The sequence below is a fragment of the Salvia hispanica genome, chromosome 1, assembly GCF_023119035.1.
Source record: "Salvia hispanica cultivar TCC Black 2014 chromosome 1, UniMelb_Shisp_WGS_1.0, whole genome shotgun sequence".
Taxonomy (NCBI): Eukaryota; Viridiplantae; Streptophyta; class Magnoliopsida; order Lamiales; family Lamiaceae; genus Salvia; species Salvia hispanica.
Window position 1 is genome coordinate 23,723,365 of NC_062965.1, and position 19,286 is coordinate 23,742,650.

The following is a 19,286-nucleotide window of genomic DNA, read 5'->3' on the forward strand; positions in this document are numbered from 1 at the left end:
AACAAAAGTTCTAGATATTGTTTGCAATGACTATTTTCAAACTTTGTATTGTAGAGTAGTGATACATATTAATACGATAAGAGAGCGATGTGTTTATACATTTAATTTAATTTAGATGTATTGAATAATTAAAATATTGATCAACTGAGCTTTGTTTTTTATATATAATTTAAAAATAAACAACATTAGTAATTATAAATACTAACATTAAAATATTGTCATTCAATTAAAATATTGATCAACTGAGCTTTGTTTTTTATATATAATTTAAAAATAAACAACATTAGTAATTATAAATACTAACATTAAAATATTGTCATTCAAGTTTCAACATCTGTCCTCCTTAAGCGCACGTTTTCCTTTTTAGTATCTTATTCTAATTAACACATATTCATTAAATATAATCATCATTATCTCATATTCTCTTCGTGACTTACTTTATTCTTCTTCACTAACTTCATAAATTGAATATGTATAAAATCGTGTGCCGAATAGAAAATGTTTCAATTGGAGTGAAATGAGAGAGGTATATTTCTTTCTTGTGTAAGTCGCATAATTATTTTAATTCTTATTTCTGATGAATTATTTTAGATTTGTGCTATTCATAATTTGAAAATCACATAACCCTTTGAATTCTTATTTTCTATATATTCATTATAATTTGTATTCATTTAAAAAAAAATTCCTATGTCATGTGCACGGCACGGATATTAATACTAGTTAATACTATAAGAGAGTGATGTGTTTATACATTTAATTTAATTTAGATATATTAAATAATTAAAATATTGATCTAACTGAGCTTTGATTTTTATATAATTTGAAAATAAATAACATTAGTAATAATAATTACTAGCATTAAATACAGATAAAACGAGAACAATGCTCAATAAGTACTATTTATATATTGGTATAATGGTCTCATTTTTATGATGCTATATATTTATACAATTTCTTAGTATAATGATTTAAGCTCTGTGTAAATATGTTCAAGTAGCTACATGAATTTTATTTCCCCCCAATAACTTATGAAGTTTATAAGTTATATCACACCCACACGGCTTACATGGAAAAATGAAAAATACAACCTCACAATTTGCCATTAAGAATTTGTAGTGAAAAATACAACCTCACAATTTGCCATTTAGAATTACTACTACTAATAAAAAAATAAATAAAGTTTCAAACTTATCATAATTTCACTTTAATTGGATTCAAGTAAATCCCCTAAAAAATAAAATTCGCGTAATACAAGAAATTAGCAGAGCATAAAACCTGCTCTCTATTAATTTATTACTATTAAAAAACAATTATCATTCTCCCTCTCCCTTTCCCTCTCCCTCTCCGTGTCTCTCTCTCTAGCAGTGCCATTTCGGAGGAGAGATGATGGCACAAAGCTTTCCGCAGACCACAGAAGCAGCGGATATGGCTCAGCTTCAAGCTACCATGCAAGCTGTTGAACTCGCCTGCAGTTCTATTCAGGTTGTTCAATCTATTAATCGACTTAAAAAACCCTTACCTATTGTATTCATTAGCTAGCCGAGCCTTCTATTGATTATCGCGTGATTGGATTGGTAACCGGAGCAAGCAGAATCAGTAGCAATACATGTGAAATCGTATTAGGAAGATTTACATTTAGTCAGCGTTTTGTATTATGCGATTGCCTGTTTATGTTGCCAGATTACTAGTATATGATGAAAAATGCTGATGCATAGCTGTTAGGAAAATCGGGAGGACTTATGCCACCACAGGTTGAATCGAATTTGAGTAGCTCGAGTGGAACCTGTGCCAGGAGATTAAGTAGATCCGGCTGCTTTTTTATCTAAGAATCAAATGAAGATGTGGTAGTGTGTGGTATAGCTAGTTTGGTTGAATTTAATGTTCTTTGTGTTTGGATTGCTACTCACTACAGCTACTGGTTCAAGTTATGGCATTTGCTTAAATTTTTTACGTTTTTCGTAGTTTAAGTTTTGTAATCTGTTTCGGTGAGTTGGTTCCGTGGAAAACGTCCTGATGGTTATTACATTATGCCATAAACATATGATATTTCCAACTAAGCCACAATCAGGTTTGTGATAGTTTAACCATTCAATCTGAGTACATATTCTTGGCTGGCATCAATTCAAGGGTAAGCTTATCTGGCTGCCCTGATCATAGTTCTATAGTCACGAGAAGATATCTTAACACCATCTTTGCAAGATGTCCTATTTTATAAGCGTATTCTTATAGGTGTCGTCAAGACTATGCAATCAAATAGAATGGTAGTTGCAGTTTGGTATTTGAAAGATTAAAGATTAAATAAACTTATAATCTCATAGAATCATTATCGGGATTTTAAATGAACAAGAGCTGTGATTCTAAACACAAAAAAGTCACCATACACTAATGTGCTTACTTTACATAAATGAATACTTTAATTTTCTTTTCATTTGTTTTAAGATTTTGAAATCTTGAAACCTTGTTTTTATTATTTGTTTATTTTTACTTGTTGGGGTACATGGGCATACGGCAATGATTTGGGAAAAACTTAACAGATGCATGCCAATCCAGCTGCTGCTGAAGCAACTCTATTATCACTAAGCCAATCTCCTCATCCATACCGGACATGCCAATTTATTGTAGGTATGTTTAAGCAGCTCTCTACATTCTACAACACGCATCCATATTTTCTTTCAACCAAATTTTATTGAACACTAAGTATTTCTATTTGTAGTGACAAAGGATTATACTACTATGAATTCATCTGTAGCTAATACTACTATGAATTTATCTGTAGCTAATACGATGCATAAATTTGTAGTCTGAAGCCGCTGTTACTAACACCACATGGGTAAAGAAGATATCAGATTCTTGTTGTAACTTACTCAAGCAGATTTCGATTTATAGGAGGAACATATGTGTAGCTGAACTCGTTTTTCTCTTTTATCTATGATCGAAATAATCTAATAAGTAAGAGGAACTACTATTAACCTCAATATTCTCCCAAGGAATTAATTTTGGAAGTGCGTACCATTCAGCTGTTACTGTAATGTTGGGCCTTATCCAGTGACAGCAGCATGATAAACATATGCCAGAAGTAATCATATTTATCTTACTCATTTATTTGATAATTGTTGATCATATCAGTTCCCGTTTGACTCTTCTGGCTGTTGGACATAGTTTCCATCTATTCACTCTAATTGGTCACTAGAGAAAGTCTTTTTCCTGTGCTTTTATGTATATGTATCTATGTAGCTGTGAACTTCAAGATTGACAGCTAGGCCCCATTAGAAAATGCTTTGGCATTTTATTGTTTGGAAATGCTTAATGATATTCTGGTGAGGCGGCTACCTCTTCCATCCATTGATCCCTAAAACACTAGGCTGTCTCAGTGTGACTTGAGGCAGGTGAGACACCTGCCTCGTTCGCATACAAAACATTCATGCATAATTACATATACATGCTTACAAAAATGCTAAAGAATGTTGCTTCAGAATTAGTGAATGGCACATGTGGTGTTTTTTGGCTCTTGAAAAAATTAATATAAGTTTCCTCTTTCAGAAGTGTTCATTTATGTTACTCCAGAGTATCTTTATTGGCCATAAAATAAGGAAACATCGCTCTTGCTGAAAGTAGTTTGACCTTTCAGAAAACTCTCAGCTGCCCCTTGCAAGGTTTCAGGCTGCAGGAGCAATTAGGGATGCAGGAATACGGGAATGGGGATTCCTTGAGACAGATGACAGAAGAGGATTGATTAGGTAACTCCAGAAAATTGCATTTTATTTCTTTGCATGTGTACTATCACGATGTTAGACGATATGGAGTATTTGTCTAAGGATGTTCAATTAGTTAAACAAATAAAATTAGTTTTATATAGGATGAGTTTCTATTAGTCATGAGAATAGAATGTTAGGGTGTCCCAATATTATGTGCTAGCAGTATGTTTTTTTTTTCTTAATTAGTTGTTTTACTTGTTAGAGAACATGTGTAGGCGGAAAAATGCAATCATGAAAGCTTCTTGGTCTCTTTTCCTATCAAGGCACAAGGACAAGGCACAACTGTACAAAACTTGATGTAACCACCAACTCTCTATGGGTTTAGGACTAACAGCACCTTCTATGAATGCTGAAAATAATTGCAAAGACATTACATTGATAACGACTTTTCGTTGTGCTGAATCTATAGAATGAACAACCAACTTACCTATTAATTCTTTTGTGGTGTTGCTTTGTCATCTTGGTGCTTTGCAGTAAATCACTGACTGTCTGTAAGTTCTCCATTTAGTAGTCATTTTGCCGTACTGATTTTCTTCAACTTGATCAATTGCGTTTGTCGGCTAAATAGCATGCCTTGCCCATTTAGCAGCAGTCATGCAGGAAGTGCTAATATGATAAATTATTCTACTTTCTTGCATTCTTCTTATGCAGGTTATTGTATTGTAATTCTTCACTTACCATTAAGTTATTTTATGCAGTTTCTGCTTATGCTTTATAATGAAGCATGCCAATTTACCAGAGGGTTATGTCATAGCGAAGGTTGCATCAGTGGCTGCACAGTTGTTGAAAAGGGGCTGGTAAGTTTCTGGTCATCCTAAATCCTAAACCCTAAAAGGGGATGGCATTTTCCTCCATGTTTATACCTATTAAGATACCCTTACCTTGTAAATCACTGAAAAATCCCCTATAATTTATTCTCTTTGTTATTTTCTCATTAAAGGGCGCATTTTGTTTCTTTGACCAGGCTTGATTTTACAGCTTTGGAAAAGGAGGCATTCTTCCTCGAGGTAATGACGGCTCTTATATTGTTTTTTAATCCTTCCACGTACTTTTGGAGTGGTAAGATGTTTATTGGTCTGTCTGCGATGTGATTATTAGTTTCTGTCGGTCAATTAACTTTTCTGCTTCACACGCACACTTCATTTACTTCTCTGGGTCATTTTTATTTAGTTTTGGAGCTAGAAGTCTGAAGGGGCAGCTGCCTCCGATAGACTGGTCAGTCAATTGTTCTTACTTGCAATATGCTGCAGGTGAAACAAGCTGTTGATGGAACCCATGGCTTGGCTGTGCAGTATTCTGGAATCAGTTTTCTGGAATCATTGGTACTCATCTAGTCAATTACAGCCAGCAAAGCTAGCCATTTGTTTTTATTTGTAAAATGTTTTTATTGTAAAAAGATCATTTATACTGCACAAATGCCATTTTCCAACAGGTGTCGGAGTTTTCACCCTCTACATCTACTGCAATGGGCCTTCCTAGAGAATTTCATGAGCAGTGCCTAATGTCGTTAGAGCATGACTACCTTAAGGTTTGTGATTATATGGAACTATGCAAATACTTTCTTTAGGGTTTTTCTTTTCTTTTCCTTCTATGGCCTCACCACCAACCGGTAATTCCAAATGGATGGCTAGACTCCTGATTTATGTTCAAAAGTAATTGTATTTCACTTTTCATAGGTATTCTACAGTTGGGTACAACATGCTGCTTTCAACGTGTCAAATAGAATTATTGAAGCTGACTCTGAAGTTCCTGAAGTAAAAGTCTGTTCATCAGCACTACGTTTGATGCTTCAAATCCTAAATTGGGACTTCCGAGGCAAGAATGCTGTTGACAGCTCAAAAAGGGGGATGGATTTGTTTCAGAGCGTGATGAAGCAAGAAAATTCTAGAAGGACCGAATGCATTTTAGTCCAGGTCAGTTATAACCACAATTAAATGAGCTGGTCCTGATAGAGATGGGTTGTTGGAAGTTTTGTAATTTGACTAAATCATTCTGGGGCTTTTTTTAAGATTATTTGCTATATTGGACACATTGATAGTTATTCTCTAGAGAAAAGTCCTGTGGGCAACTTATTTATGAACTTGTTAGCAAATTTCAAATAAAATGTTTACTGTAATGAAGTATAAATACAATTGGATACTTTTGGAAACAAGAGAAGCTCCAGGAGAACATTTATAAGTTCAACCAAGAAGTTGTCCTCTTATTTTTCGTGCCTTAGGTAGGCTATAAGTAACTTTGACTCTATCAGGGCTTAGTGCTGACTGATTTGCTAGTCACCAGAATAACTCACCTATGACTGGTTTTGAATGTTTGTGGTTTCTCTCCATTGGTCACGCTTCATCAGTTTCGTTTTCAATTTGATATATTTGGTAAAATGTGTTCATTAATTACCCAAGTACCATTGTTTCCACAGCATACCTGTCCGCATGTTGGAATATAAATTATCATGGTGAACTTATACTATTTATTTTATACTTATTTCCCCCTTTTGATGCTTGAAGCCTGGACCTGCCTGGCGTGAGCTGTTGATTTCAAGTGGTCATGTTGGATGGCTTTCAAACTTCTACACTGCTCTGAGGCAAAAGTTCTCCAGTGAAGGATTCTGGATCGACTGCCCTCTTGCAGTTTCTGCTCGAAAACTTTTGGTGCAGTTTTTCTCCCTCACAGGAGCAATCTTTCCATCTGGTATTGTTCCCTTTTCTCGAAAAATACATTTGTTGAAAGCACTACTGTCTGGAGATGGGAATCCACACAATTACACCGTAAGCATAATTTAGTAATAGGGTATAAATGGGCATGCAGCATCCATGCAATTTCATAGTAAACAAACTTCAAATATAATCCTAGAATTCTGAGGGGCTCCAATCTCTAATAGCATAACAGACTGTTTTATTTAACCCCCCTATTCGGGAAATCCACATAGTTATTTTGATTTTCAAACTTCCCCCATGCAACCTCCAATGAATTTTCAAGATCCTCAAAAAAATTCTGATTATTTTTCTCTGATTAACAAAGAGCAAGAACAGTAGCCTTTCAAAAATTAGCCCTCATTTACTGTAACAGCCACCTATTTTAGAACATAAACTTCTGTATATGTGTTTGGGACAGCTCAATAAGTGCCATACTTCTCCAACACTCTTTTGCATGAAGAGCATGTAAAAAAATGTATCCAATCTTAAGTTGCACACTTACGAAACCCAGTTGGAGAGATTTGAAATAAGAATGTCTTCATTGAATAAAACCACGAGCTGGTGGTTTCCTTAACAAGATTAGCTAAGAACTGAATCTTGTTGGTATTTGTGGCTCTCCTGGTAATTTCATGTATGTGCAATCTGAACCATATTGAGGAAGGAAAGATCTAGTTAATCACTTGCAGGAAACCTCTAAATTATCACTCTTTTCCCACCATTAACTCTCGCACTCGCCCCCACTAAGTTATCAATCTGGAGTCAGGACACACCAACTATCTTTCTAACTCTCTAAGGACCTCTGTTGTAACTGAAGCCTTTCTTGCCTTTTCTGTACATGATTTTATTTTTTGGTTTCTATTATGCTTTTTCAGAATGTTTTCTTAAAATGTCTTACTACCTGTTTGTGAATGATTATTCAACTTTAGTGTTTTCACTACTTATATTTATTATTGTTTAGACAGCGGAAACACACAAAAGCAGCACCTTCTGCAACTATTGGCTGGGATTGTACAGTGGATGGAACCTCCAGATGCAGTTACACAGGCAATAAAATTGGGAAAAAGTGATAGGTATTTATTTCAGTGACTATGCCTCACTTGTTGCATATCATGCTATTCTTCATATTGCTTATCTAATGTTTTCAGTGAACTGCTGGATGGTTGCCGTGCACTTTTGTCGATAGCAACTGTGACTACCCCACTCATATTTGATGAGCTACTTAAATCTTTGAGGTAGGTTAAATACTAGTAGTTGTATTATACCTGAATTTTTCTTAGGGCAAATAGTTATCTTTGCTTAAATACTCTTGCCTGTTCTCTGACCACACCGACATACATGACAGAAAAAGCGTGAATGTCAATCTGAACACCATGATCTATTCCTGAAAAGCACTTGTGATGTTCTTTAACAAGTATTTTGATAAATAAATGCCCCCTCAAAGTTAGAAACAAGATACACTTTCTAGACCGCCTGAAGACGAATGAGTTAATATTCTAGACTGTATTAGTTTGCTTGTGTTCTTTCTACTGTAGTGTGGTTTTATGTAATGTGCAGGCCTTATGGAACTCTCACTCTATTATCTGCCCTGATGCGTGAAGTCTACAAAGACCTAGCGGAAAATCAAACAGATGATGAAACATGGAGCTGGGTAGCACGTGATATTTTACTAGATACTTGGACGACCCTTCTCCAGGTACCTGTCATTACTGCCTTAGCTTGTATTCCTCTTATACCTAAATACAGGCATATATGCTTACGTTTCAGTGTTCTATTGCGTATGTACCTTTGTTGTGAGCATGGCTTAGTAGAAAATCCCTATCTACTCTACTTTTTAGACAATAAAACTGCATTTTCTGGCAATTATTGTCTAGGAAAGTTGGGTTTGTAGTTCCTAATTTGAAATGAATATATCTAAGTTCATATACACTCTCTGTAAATCTTGTTTGGTGCCATCCTAGTAGAAAGATAAGTATCTCATTCATTTATGATGGAAAAGTGGAAGATTATTCTTTGTGTTTTGAATCTGCCCAAAATGTACTATTTTACCATAGATGTCAATCAGGGGACAGCTTTGGATGGCCATACTAGTTACTGCATTATGCTTTTCTGGTATGGTGATGGCTGAATTCAATACACTTATGGGTAATGTAAGAATACTTGCATTCTTTATTGTTGCTGAACTGATGTAGGATGGGTTGATATTTTCACTATCGCAATGGATTCACCTAAATTTCACCCATATTAATAGTATAGACTTAGCTTGCTGCATTGTCAATAAATTTGTCCACTTCATAATTTTCCAATATTTTCTATTGGGGCCCTAGAGTACTCAATTTCCATGCTGGTAAGATACTCCGCTGTAAATTTGGACCCAGGCTTTTGGCAACTTGTTTGCCACTCCTCACAGCTTATCGGAGTATCTACTGACTTTGTAGATATATTTGGGCAGTATATATAGCAAGTGGGTAGTGAACTGAACATGAATTTCTTTTTCCTCTTTGATTAAATCACTGCAGCAATTGGAGGTTAGTGGACAAAGTAATATGCTTCCATCTGAAGGCATTAGCGCTGCAGCCAATCTTTTTGAATTGATTGTGGAATCTGAATTAAAGGGTATCGTCATTCGTCATGCTCTTCACCATAGTATCTTTGACATTGGCTGCATGTGTTGCTAATATTTGACCTTTTCATCTTATATATAGGTGCTTCTGCATCAGCCTTCAGTGATGATGACGATGCACCTAATTATGCTCAGGCTTCGATCGCTGGTAAGTGGTAAATTGCTAACTAGCTTATTTTTTGTCCATGTTGAGGTCATAGTAGTTGCCACTTTAGTCATCTCTAGAATTAGTGTGATTTCTTTTCTGGTTTGTGCTTATGTGTTTTCTCTTTGTAGCTATGGATGAAAGATTGAGCTCCTATGCTCTTATTGCTAGAGCAGCTCTGGGGTCCACAATCCCATTTCTCACCAAATGTTTCTCTGAGCGTATTATGATGCTTCATCAGGTACTCTATTTTAATTCCTATACTTACGCATATCCTAAAGAATAATATTTTGCCTCCCCAGTCATCCTGCATTAACACAAAAAGCTTCAAACTGTTATTCTTGCCAAATCATTTGAACTAAGCACTGTTCTATAAAAGATTGTATAATTTGTTGATATTCATAATTGTCTTAGATTTCCTTCAATTGCTTGTATATTGATCAAAACTGATATATCTATTAATTGTTGAGTTATGATTTGAGTGATTATTAACCCTGCAAATTAGCGAAGCTTTATATATTCATTCGTGGCATCTCCCGGCACCCCCCCTGGCCCCTGTTATCCTTTGTCACATCAGACCCCCTGTCTATAGGAAAAAGAGAAGGAAAGAAAAGTCCTTTTGACAAAAGATCTTCCGTTATTTCTAAACTAAGCCTTCATGCTTTGTTTTGTTGGTTTGAGGATTTTACTCTGGATTCTGAACTTTTAACCTGATGACCTAGCTAGTCATTCCTATGCTACTTGGAATATGAGTTCAATCTCTCTGTATAGTTTTTATTTATAAAAGTTGGCTGTTTTGAGATCCATGAAGTTTTTGCATTTTATGTCTTTGTCTGTGTAGTGCATTGATAATAAGTTCTTTTATCTGCTTTTGTGCCTGTGTTTCATCATTCACGCTAAATGTAGGGCAGAGGCATAAGGGATCCAACTGAAACTTTGGAAGAACTTTATTCTCTCTTACTCATTTTTGGGCATGTATTGGCTGATGAAGGACAGGGTGAAACTCCTTTGGTAATGAATTTTAGTTTCTTCCTCACACTTCTCCTTTGCAGTTATGTTTTTATGTTTCTGTTGATCTATTTATTTATAATGTAAGTTGAGTTGTTGATGCTGCCTCAGTATACATCAACAAAATAGGACTACTCTTGAGTTTTAGTGTTGTTCTTGTCAATTCTATCACTAATTCACTCCCATAAACTTACTTTGTACTTATTTCTTATGGTTGTTTGTTATTAATTTGCATCTGAATTGGTTATTTTAACCATTGCCTAGAAGGATTATAGTTGGACTGTTTCTTAAAGTGCAGTGAGTTTCTACTGCTGAAGGACCCCATACATAGTGATGTGTGGTGTAAACAATTAGGAGGATAATTATGTTCTCTGTTTATGTATACTTTCAAGTCATTATAAAGTGGTTGAAGTTCTATCTCCGATAAAAGGGGTCAAGCAAAGAAAGAAGCTAGGATATGATTTTTCCATGACTTTGCATATCTTTTGTGCAACGCTTTATGGTTTCGTTTCCTCCTTCAGATCTATCTTTTTTAAAATTTGCAGATTGCCAATTTCTTTATGTAAGGTCTAAGGTGTTTTCTGAAAATCTTGTCATATTCCTTGGGCCTATTAATTTCTCAAACAACTGTATTATTCACTCATAAAATGTAAAAATTATCTCAGTTGCTCTCTGGTGGCATCTTATTCTGGTACAATTATATATTTGTCCTGGTGAAAGTTCTTAATGTAGCATTCTTTGATTTGTCATTTCCATATTAGCATTATTTTTAGCTTTGTATATGTTCTGTTTCTGAATTTATTTTATTTTCTTCTGAGTTTGGTATTTGAAACTCAAGTATGTTATGCTGTTAAATTTTCATTCTTTTCATAGACTACTTGCTGTTGCATTAAGATCAACTGTGGCTCCGCAATTACATGATATTAATTTCATCTGTTATAGTAACGTTTATTTTCATATCAATTATATTGATTTATATTGTCTTATATCTTTTAAATTTGAAATTAAAATTTTGGGCGGTACAGACTACCACAACAGTTTACTGCTTATGTCTATAGGACTATACTTGGGGAGGGAGAAAAGACCTTACCTTGACTTCACCATTTAAAAAAGTGTCACTTCTGTTTACAATCATAAGAAATAGTTTTACAGTATACTCTCTCCGTCCCTAAAAAAACTCATCTTTTGCCATTTTAGTCCACCCCACAAAATTAGTCCACTTTCTTTTTTTGGAAATCTTTTCACCACACATTACACTTCTAATAGGGTGGTTCCCACCATCCACTAACATTACTTACAATTACTTTCTCTTTCTCTCATACGTTACCAATTTCGCATTAAAACTAGTGACGTCCCCAAAGTCTCTATTTTTAGGGGACAGATGGAGTATCTGTTAAACCTGTATGCTTGCAGGGGTTTCAAAGAATGACAGAATCGCGAAGTGTTGACAGTTTGATTTGTTGTGAAACTGTCAGGTACCAAAGGAGATAGATAGTCATTATACTAATATGGAGGTGGATAAACACCCAGTTGTATCACTTTGTAGGTAGGTTTTCTCATTGTATTTGTTAGATGAAATGAATTTATTGGGCTGGAGTTTGTCAAATCAGTCCAATTTTATGTTAACTGTTAAGTCATACACTCATACTATTATGATGTTATGAATATTTTGAACATCCAGTTTTTTGCATACGGTGTCCAAAAACTGTTGTACGGAAATGGGAATTGCATTCTTTCGTGTCTCTATTTCAGTCAAAGCATAAATGTGTCTTAGGATAGTTCTCTTAAGCACTTTATTTTTTTTAATGAATTTCTTGCAGCACAATTATTGCGTTTGCTGAGCAAAGTTTAGATCCAGAACTGAGAGCATCCTTTTTTAGTCCTCGTCTCATGGAGGTACTTCAATTCTTCTTCAGACCAATTTCATTGCCAACTTGCTGCATTTTTGTTTAATTGTTCAAAAGAAAGAATTTATCTTCAACAGATGGAATCAATCTTGTTCTGTTGATCGAGTAATTTTGAGTCTATTGCTCATCATGCATCATATCTGAACTTACATGGGGCATACTGTTCCTCAAATTGGGGTGATTAATGTTATTGTATTGCTGGTATCTTAAAATTTGTATTCCTTTCAAGGAGGTATGATCTAGGTTTAGGGGTTGCTTGTAGAGTTTCAATAAATAAAAATTTCAAAATCTTCGTAGTGTCTTCAATATTTCTCTTCTTGGAACTATTGTTCCATAGAGCTATCCCACTTTTACTAATCAAACTATTTTTCACAACCTGCAAGTGTAGTTCTGATTTGATTTGAGGCAGAGAGAGAGAGAGGGGTTGAGAGATATTCCATTACATTGTATTCTTCGATGTTGGTTATTGACACTATTATCTTAATATTGCAGGCAGTTGTGTGGTTCCTGGCGCGATGGATGTCAACGTACCTCCTGATACCTGATGGATCTGGAAAAAAACACTCCAAAAATGCATTGATTAGTTTCTATGGAGAAACTAATCATGGGAAGGTTGTGCTAGATATTATCATTCGCATCTCTTCGAGCACATTTGTTTCTTATCCCGGGGAGAAGGACTTGCAGGTATATATCTGTATCTTGTTTTTGATTTTGGAGTTATTAGGCTATTCGCAATTAGTAGTTTTCACATGTCATTTTTCAGGTGTATAAAGTCTTGTATACCCTTAGCCTTTTTATCTGTTTTGCCCCCTTATCTCAATGGTTTATTTACTTGGATAGCTAAATATTGGACTATGTTATGCCAGGGTGATATTCTTTTGCTGTGTCTGACACGGTGCCCAGAACCTTTTTAATGCAAAATATGATGGCTGAAGGGATTATAACCTCTTTCTTTTTTTTCCAATGGCAGGCACTCACATGTTACCAGTTGCTTCATTCACTTGTAAAGCGAAGGAATATTATTAATCATCTTGTCACCCTGGTCAGTAACATATCTGTGCACATGTACAATTGTCTATCAGTTCCTCTTTTTCTCGTTTAACATACTTTCTCCTGCTCTTCATTTGAAGATAGTTATATACCCTATGAGTTTAGGTCTATTCTGAGGGGCTTTTATCCGTGACCTTGCAATGTATTTTACTTTTTGTGCTTTTTGTACCTGGTGTAGAATTGAGGGAGGTGAGATTTGGATAAGACTCCTGTGATTATTGTATTTTCGCATTTACCCTCGTGCATCCTTTTTTTTAGTTTAGAATTTATAAGATGTTCTTGTTTGCTTATATGAGGCAGTATTTTCTAAAGGGATTCTGGACCTTCAATCGCTCTTTTGACTCTGATGCTGACACTGGTTTTTGGCTAGATTCATTCCCCTAAAAGGAAAAAGCACAATGTTTCTGCTCAATGACTATGTATTTTATGTCTGCTGAGTGTTGACATCTTCCAATAGCATTGACTTATTTATTTCACAGATTAGATTCTAATTTTATCCATTATGTTATGTAACGCAAATTTTCGAATAAATTCATGCAGGATTCTTGGCGTGATTTAGTGAATGCTTTCTGTAATGAACGAGCTCTGTTGTCATTAAATGCTGCTCACCAGGTCAGTGTATTCTAATTTCAATATCCTCTTTAATCAAGATCTCTAGATTTAGGGAAAAAATAAGTTTATCCTAACTGATGTACAATTTGCTACAATTAGATAGCAAACTAAGAGTCCATTAATAGGTGCCCAACTGATATCATCTTTTGCTAGATAAGCTACTGCGTCTTTCACTTGCTCTTTGTAATGCTATAGTTCCATCAACTCTTCAGCATCTCTCTGTCACAAGCTCCTTGTTTTTTTTTTGAATAAAGCGGAGTATTTGTTTTATTTCAGCGGTCCCTTGCTCAGACACTTGCCCTTTCAGCTTTAGGTATTAAAAATTCTGAGGCATCAAATGAGTGAGTACTTTCTTGCAAGAGCTTTTCTGTGTCTAGCTATCACCACTTATCACAATTTTAAATATTCCACTCTTTATTGAAATGGTGTGTAGGTTCATAAGAAGTCTTACAAACCATATGACAGCTTACCTGGTGGAACTGTCAAGCAAGCATGATCTCAAAAGCATTGCTCTGCAGCCTGATATCATTTTGTTGGTAAGACTTTGTCACTGTGTATTCTTATGCTAGAAGCAATTACCAAACATGATATGACAATTTCTTCATGACACCCCGTAGGTTAGTTGCTTGTTTGAGCGACTTCGGGGAGTTGCCAGGGTTTCAGAACCTCGTATACAGAAGGCAATTTATGAAATGGGATTCTCTGTTATGAATCCCGTTCTGATATTTCTTCAAGCATACAAAGATGAGGTAAAGTTAGATACTTCTCTAGAACATCTTTGAGACTTGCTTCAGTAGAAAAGGTAGTTTTTGATGCAAATTGAGAGGAAAATGGAATAACACTTGCTACTATCCGTCGTACTCAGTCAATCTTCTTTCATTTCCTTTCTGTTTCTTGGGTGAATATTGTTGAATATTGACACGTGGCTTCAATCTCTATTTCTCAAAGTAACTCCATTCAGGTCCAATATGATTGTTTTAGTGCTTGATGGAATATTACTGTTGAACCTTATTCTACATTTTAGATATTTTTTTATCTTGAATTGTTTAATTTTGGCCTGAAGAAGTTAATTTATTCTTCTACTTTTTGCTTATCTAGTTTGTAGTTGTCTACCAATTGCTCAAATTTGCCACTGATTGGGTGGAAAGCCAAATTAGCTACTTAGAGGCTAATGAAACTGCTACCATGGTTGACTTCTGTATGCGTTTGCTTCAGCAATACTCATCTCATAACATTGGCAAGGTAGACAGTTTTTCCCTAGTTTCAGTTTGTTTATGTATAGTTCGGATTGTAGCAACATGAACTGGCAAGATTTGTTTTAGTTTACGCTATGGTTATGATATATTTTAAGTAGGATTCTGTTGTTTTTATGTTTGCATGCACCTCTATATGTTTTAATGCAAACAGAGAGCTGCCTATTTATGCAGTATGCACACACTCTCACGATAGAGATGATTGGTTTTTAGAAATATCAGTAAATAGCATGACCAACTTTTTCTTCATTTTATGTCTCAAACAATTGGCTATCTTGCAGTGTCTATTGGATTTTCTGAAAGCATGCTCCGCATGAGCTGCAGTATGAAAATCACCACTAATGGTTACAAAATTGACCCATATAATTTGACTGCTTCCTCAGATATCGGTTGGCCTTTCAAACAGCTTACGCAATGAAGCAGATGTGGAGAAATATAAGGATTTGAGGGCGCTTTTACAACTTCTCTCAAATCTATGCTCAAAAGATATGGTAACTCCTTTATCCGTTATCCAAGTCAAGAGATTACTTTCTTCACTTTCCCCTAGCAAACTCCCTTTAACTACGGCACCTAAACTGTTTGTCTCTACACATTATCATCCATTGTTATGAAGAAACGTATAATCATCAGTGGCATTGCTCTTGGAAACTGTGTTTCCCTCAGGAAATTTCATATCGACCAAATTGTTGTCCTTCATTTGTAAAATTTACTGTGGATTTTTTTAGAGAATAATTAACTAGGTGCTTAAGTTACATGTGTGCTCGAGTAAATCCCATGAGGAGAACCCGTATCATATGACCATCAAGGAAAGGATGTTTTCACTTCGTCAGTTTTATACTTTTAGGTCAAGTTCCCTTTTTTAGATAAGGGTGATTTAGAATGTCCCTAAGCCACCATTATAAAGCTTTTTTCCTAATGTGATCTCTTTTTCAATCTTTTCATTTATATTTTGAGGGGTAACATTTCTATGCTTGAATGCAGCACTAATTAACGTAATGATTTCACGGACTTGGTACTGTTGGATACCGCTAATACAAAGTACTATGAGTGTTTTCATCAACTGCTGAGATTTAATAACTTTAATTATTATAGGTAGTAATTGGGTTAGGTATTAAATTGGCAACTTGGTTCAGTTGATACTATCGAACTAGAGTGAAAGTCTGCATGTCTTTAGTATTGTGCCTCTTTTGTTGGTTGCTGTGAAGTCTGATGTAAATATGCTTTTGCAGGTTGACTTTGCATCCGAACCCATTGAGACTTATGGTACGAATATTTCTCAGGTATGTCCATACAGTATCTTATGAGGTTAAATAGGTGGCTCTTGAATTGAGTTCGTCTAAACAGTTTTCTATGTTGGTTCTGATTGCTTTCTATCATAGGTCGTATATACGGGTCTACACATAGTAACTCCTCTGATAACTCCGGACCAGCTTAAATTTCCTAAACTTTGCAATAGTGTAAGTCTCTTCTCTTGTTGGGCGAGAGGCATGCTAGCATTTGGGCAGAAACTAATGCAGTCTTCTTGCTATTTGACAGTATTTTTCTCTGCTATCACATATGCTGGAGGTATATCCTGAAATAATCGTGCAGCTAAACGTTGATGCCTTCAGTCACATACTTGGAACTCTTGATTTCGGTCTTCATCATCAGGTAGACTGCATGATGGCTCTACACTAGTCACTAGCCAATCTAAGTACAATTTACCATGGGTTTACAACATTCCCCTTTTCATCTGATATATCCTCGGTTATTTTCCTTGTGGTCAGGATATTGAAGTGGTGGATCTGTGTCTAAGATCTATAAAAGCACTTGCATCCCACCATTACAAGGACAGAGTTGCTGGCAAAGTTGGCCTCGGATCGCACGCTTCCAGTTACAAGGACCCTGAGGGAAATATTCGTGAAGGGATTCTCAGCCAGTTCCTTCGCTCACTGCTGAAACTTCTTCTTTTCGATGATTACAGGTTAGATGCCAAAAAAAATCTAAAATCTAAACCCCGCCTGAAATATGGAACGTGTGAAGGCCGTATTAACACGTATCTTGCTTTGTGTCACAGCGTTGATCTCGTGGGCCCAGCAGCTGATGCACTCCTACCATTGATACTCTGTGAACAGAGTACTTATCAGGTAGCTTGTGATGTCACGTTTCTTTAGTTTTGGGATTTCAAATACGTTTCAAATGGATATGCTCCCTTATATCAAAACAATAAGTTGTCACTCTCTTGTTTCTTTTACATTCTGCTGAGTTCTTTAGAATTCTGAGACAAATATGGCTTGCAGAGTTTAGCGAACGAGTTGATAGAAAGGCAGAGGATTCCAACATTCAGATCACGGTTAACGAATGCCATCCAGGCGCTCACAACTTCCAATAATCTCTCTACAACACTTGATCGACTAAACCACCAGAAGTTCAGAAAAAACCTGCACAGTTTTCTCATAGAAGTTCGTGGATTCCTTCGCACAGTTTAAGACTTGCAGGCAGCAACCATATATGGAGATCGAGTATTTTCCAATGTTTGACCGTGCCACAATCATATATATCTCCAGTCGTTTCATTGCTGGAAGCCTGTCTCTGAACTTGTTTGTGATACGGACATGCTGCTGCAAGAATGCAAAAAATCGACACCTGAAGGTTTTTCGCTCCGTATGCCATATCAAATGCTTTGGAAGAGCATCCTCATTTTTGCTTAGAGGTTAGCCAAATGTTCCCATCTCTTTGCCCTCTTCTTTTTCAAGTCAGTTTTATAATCATTTTTGTTTAGAGGCTAGCCGAATGTTCCATTTCTGTACCCTCTAGTTTTTGAAGCATTGGCTATGTGATATACTCAATTTGTTGACACTATATTGCTTTGCCATTTTTTGTCATAAATAGTTTGTTTAAAGATGATCAACAATGGTTTACATTTATCCCGTGGGTGATGACTCGAACCTCCTATCTATTGGTCAGTGTGAAAATGTCTTACCCACTAAATTGCTCGCAAGTAAATAGCACTAGTGAATCTATAGATTTCAACGTGAATGCTATGAGGTCTAGATTTGATACTGGTTTTTCAACACGGGATTTGATGTATCACTATGTTTATTTATTCATTATAATATGATGATGGTTTAAGGCAAGATTAGTGCATCTGCTAATGCAACTTTATCTCTTCGAATCACTATTATAAACTATAGTATATTAATTACAACAAAAAGTGGGTGAAATATAACGACGCCAAGGTCTTGTGATGAGCCCATCGTCATACAGTCTTTAAATTTTTGTCTATTGGTTTTTAAAAAATAAATTTTCAAAAAGTAAACCAACAAAAACTCTTTTTTATGAAAAATTGGGTCGACAAACTTTTAATTACTTTTTAAAAATTGGATATTATACCAGAATTCGTAAAAATTGAGCTCTTTTAGTTTCAACTTTAGACTTCCAATTCTGAAAAATGAATTAGTCTTTTCTTTTGTTTAACTAGATCTTTACTAACAATCAAATATCAAAATACGATGACTCAATTAGAAAAATGTAAAAATATTACTACTTCCGTTCTCCAAATATTGTCCCACTTTGATCTGGCATGGGTTTTAAGATATATAATGAAAAGTGAGTTGAAAAAGTTAGATGAAATGTGAGTCTTACTTTTATATATTAGTTTTATAATAAAATGTGAATAGGAATGAGAGTTAGTGGAATATAAGGTTCACTATCAAAAATGGTAAAAATTAAAGTATGACAAACTTTCAGGGACGAAGGTAAATGGTAAAAATTAAAGTATGACAAACTTTCAGGGACGAAGGTAGTAGTATATTTTATATGTTTTATGCTTATAAAGTTTTTATTGACAAAAACTAGAAAGTCAAACAAACCTTTTAATACAAGCACCTAATTTTCTGCAAATAAATATAATATTTCATTCCTTTTTGGGTTGTTTTAGTATAATTGGGTTAATTTATTTTTTGGCAAAGAACAATAAATATTTTCTTTCTTAATTTGTTCTTTCTTTTACTTGATTCTCTTGATTTCTCTACTTAATTCTCTTTACACAATAAATCTAATTAACCAAATCTATAAATGAAAATACATGAATCCTGCAATATTTTCAGAAAATACCAATTAATGATAATGTATAGAATCTTCAAAGGAAAACAATATTCAAAAGTGTGCATTGCATTGAATATACTACGGATAAAAAAGATAATCTCATGTGTGTCCCACCACATTGCGTAGGTAGTTTAAATAATGTTTAATCACTATTATTAAT

The 19,286-nt window shown here is 35.1% G+C and overlaps 1 protein-coding gene across 5 annotated transcripts; it reads left to right on the forward strand.

The window, feature by feature from the left end:
- Positions 1-1,291: 1,291 nt before the first annotated feature.
- LOC125223237 (exportin-4) lies at positions 1,292-17,946 on the forward strand. Of its 5 annotated transcripts, XM_048126288.1 has the most exons (32): positions 1,296-1,482; positions 2,535-2,622; positions 3,629-3,737; positions 4,454-4,552; positions 4,720-4,762; positions 5,006-5,077; positions 5,188-5,283; positions 5,432-5,668; positions 6,257-6,440; positions 7,404-7,515; positions 7,591-7,677; positions 8,000-8,138; positions 8,962-9,058; positions 9,148-9,213; positions 9,342-9,451; positions 10,117-10,221; positions 11,694-11,764; positions 12,039-12,114; positions 12,618-12,809; positions 13,096-13,167; positions 13,716-13,787; positions 14,064-14,128; positions 14,221-14,323; positions 14,405-14,536; positions 14,886-15,029; positions 15,424-15,531; positions 16,270-16,320; positions 16,420-16,497; positions 16,577-16,690; positions 16,807-17,003; positions 17,097-17,166; positions 17,320-17,946. In XM_048126288.1, exons 1-32 carry the CDS (start codon positions 1,384-1,386, stop codon positions 17,506-17,508), a joined length of 3,477 nt encoding a protein of 1,158 aa, XP_047982245.1. In that variant the 5' UTR covers positions 1,296-1,383; the 3' UTR covers positions 17,509-17,946. The 5 variants fall into 5 exon arrangements, 3 of the variants coding, with proteins under 3 accessions (XP_047982271.1, XP_047982245.1, XP_047982254.1); XM_048126297.1 differs by lacking the exons at positions 1,296-1,482; positions 2,535-2,622 and adding an exon at positions 3,368-3,386; XR_007176683.1 differs by lacking the exons at positions 14,886-15,029; positions 15,424-15,531; positions 16,270-16,320; ... (3 more) ...; positions 17,097-17,166; positions 17,320-17,946 and having other exon boundaries at positions 1,293-1,482; positions 14,064-14,100; positions 14,405-14,424.
- The last annotated feature ends 1,340 nt before the right edge of the window (positions 17,947-19,286 follow it).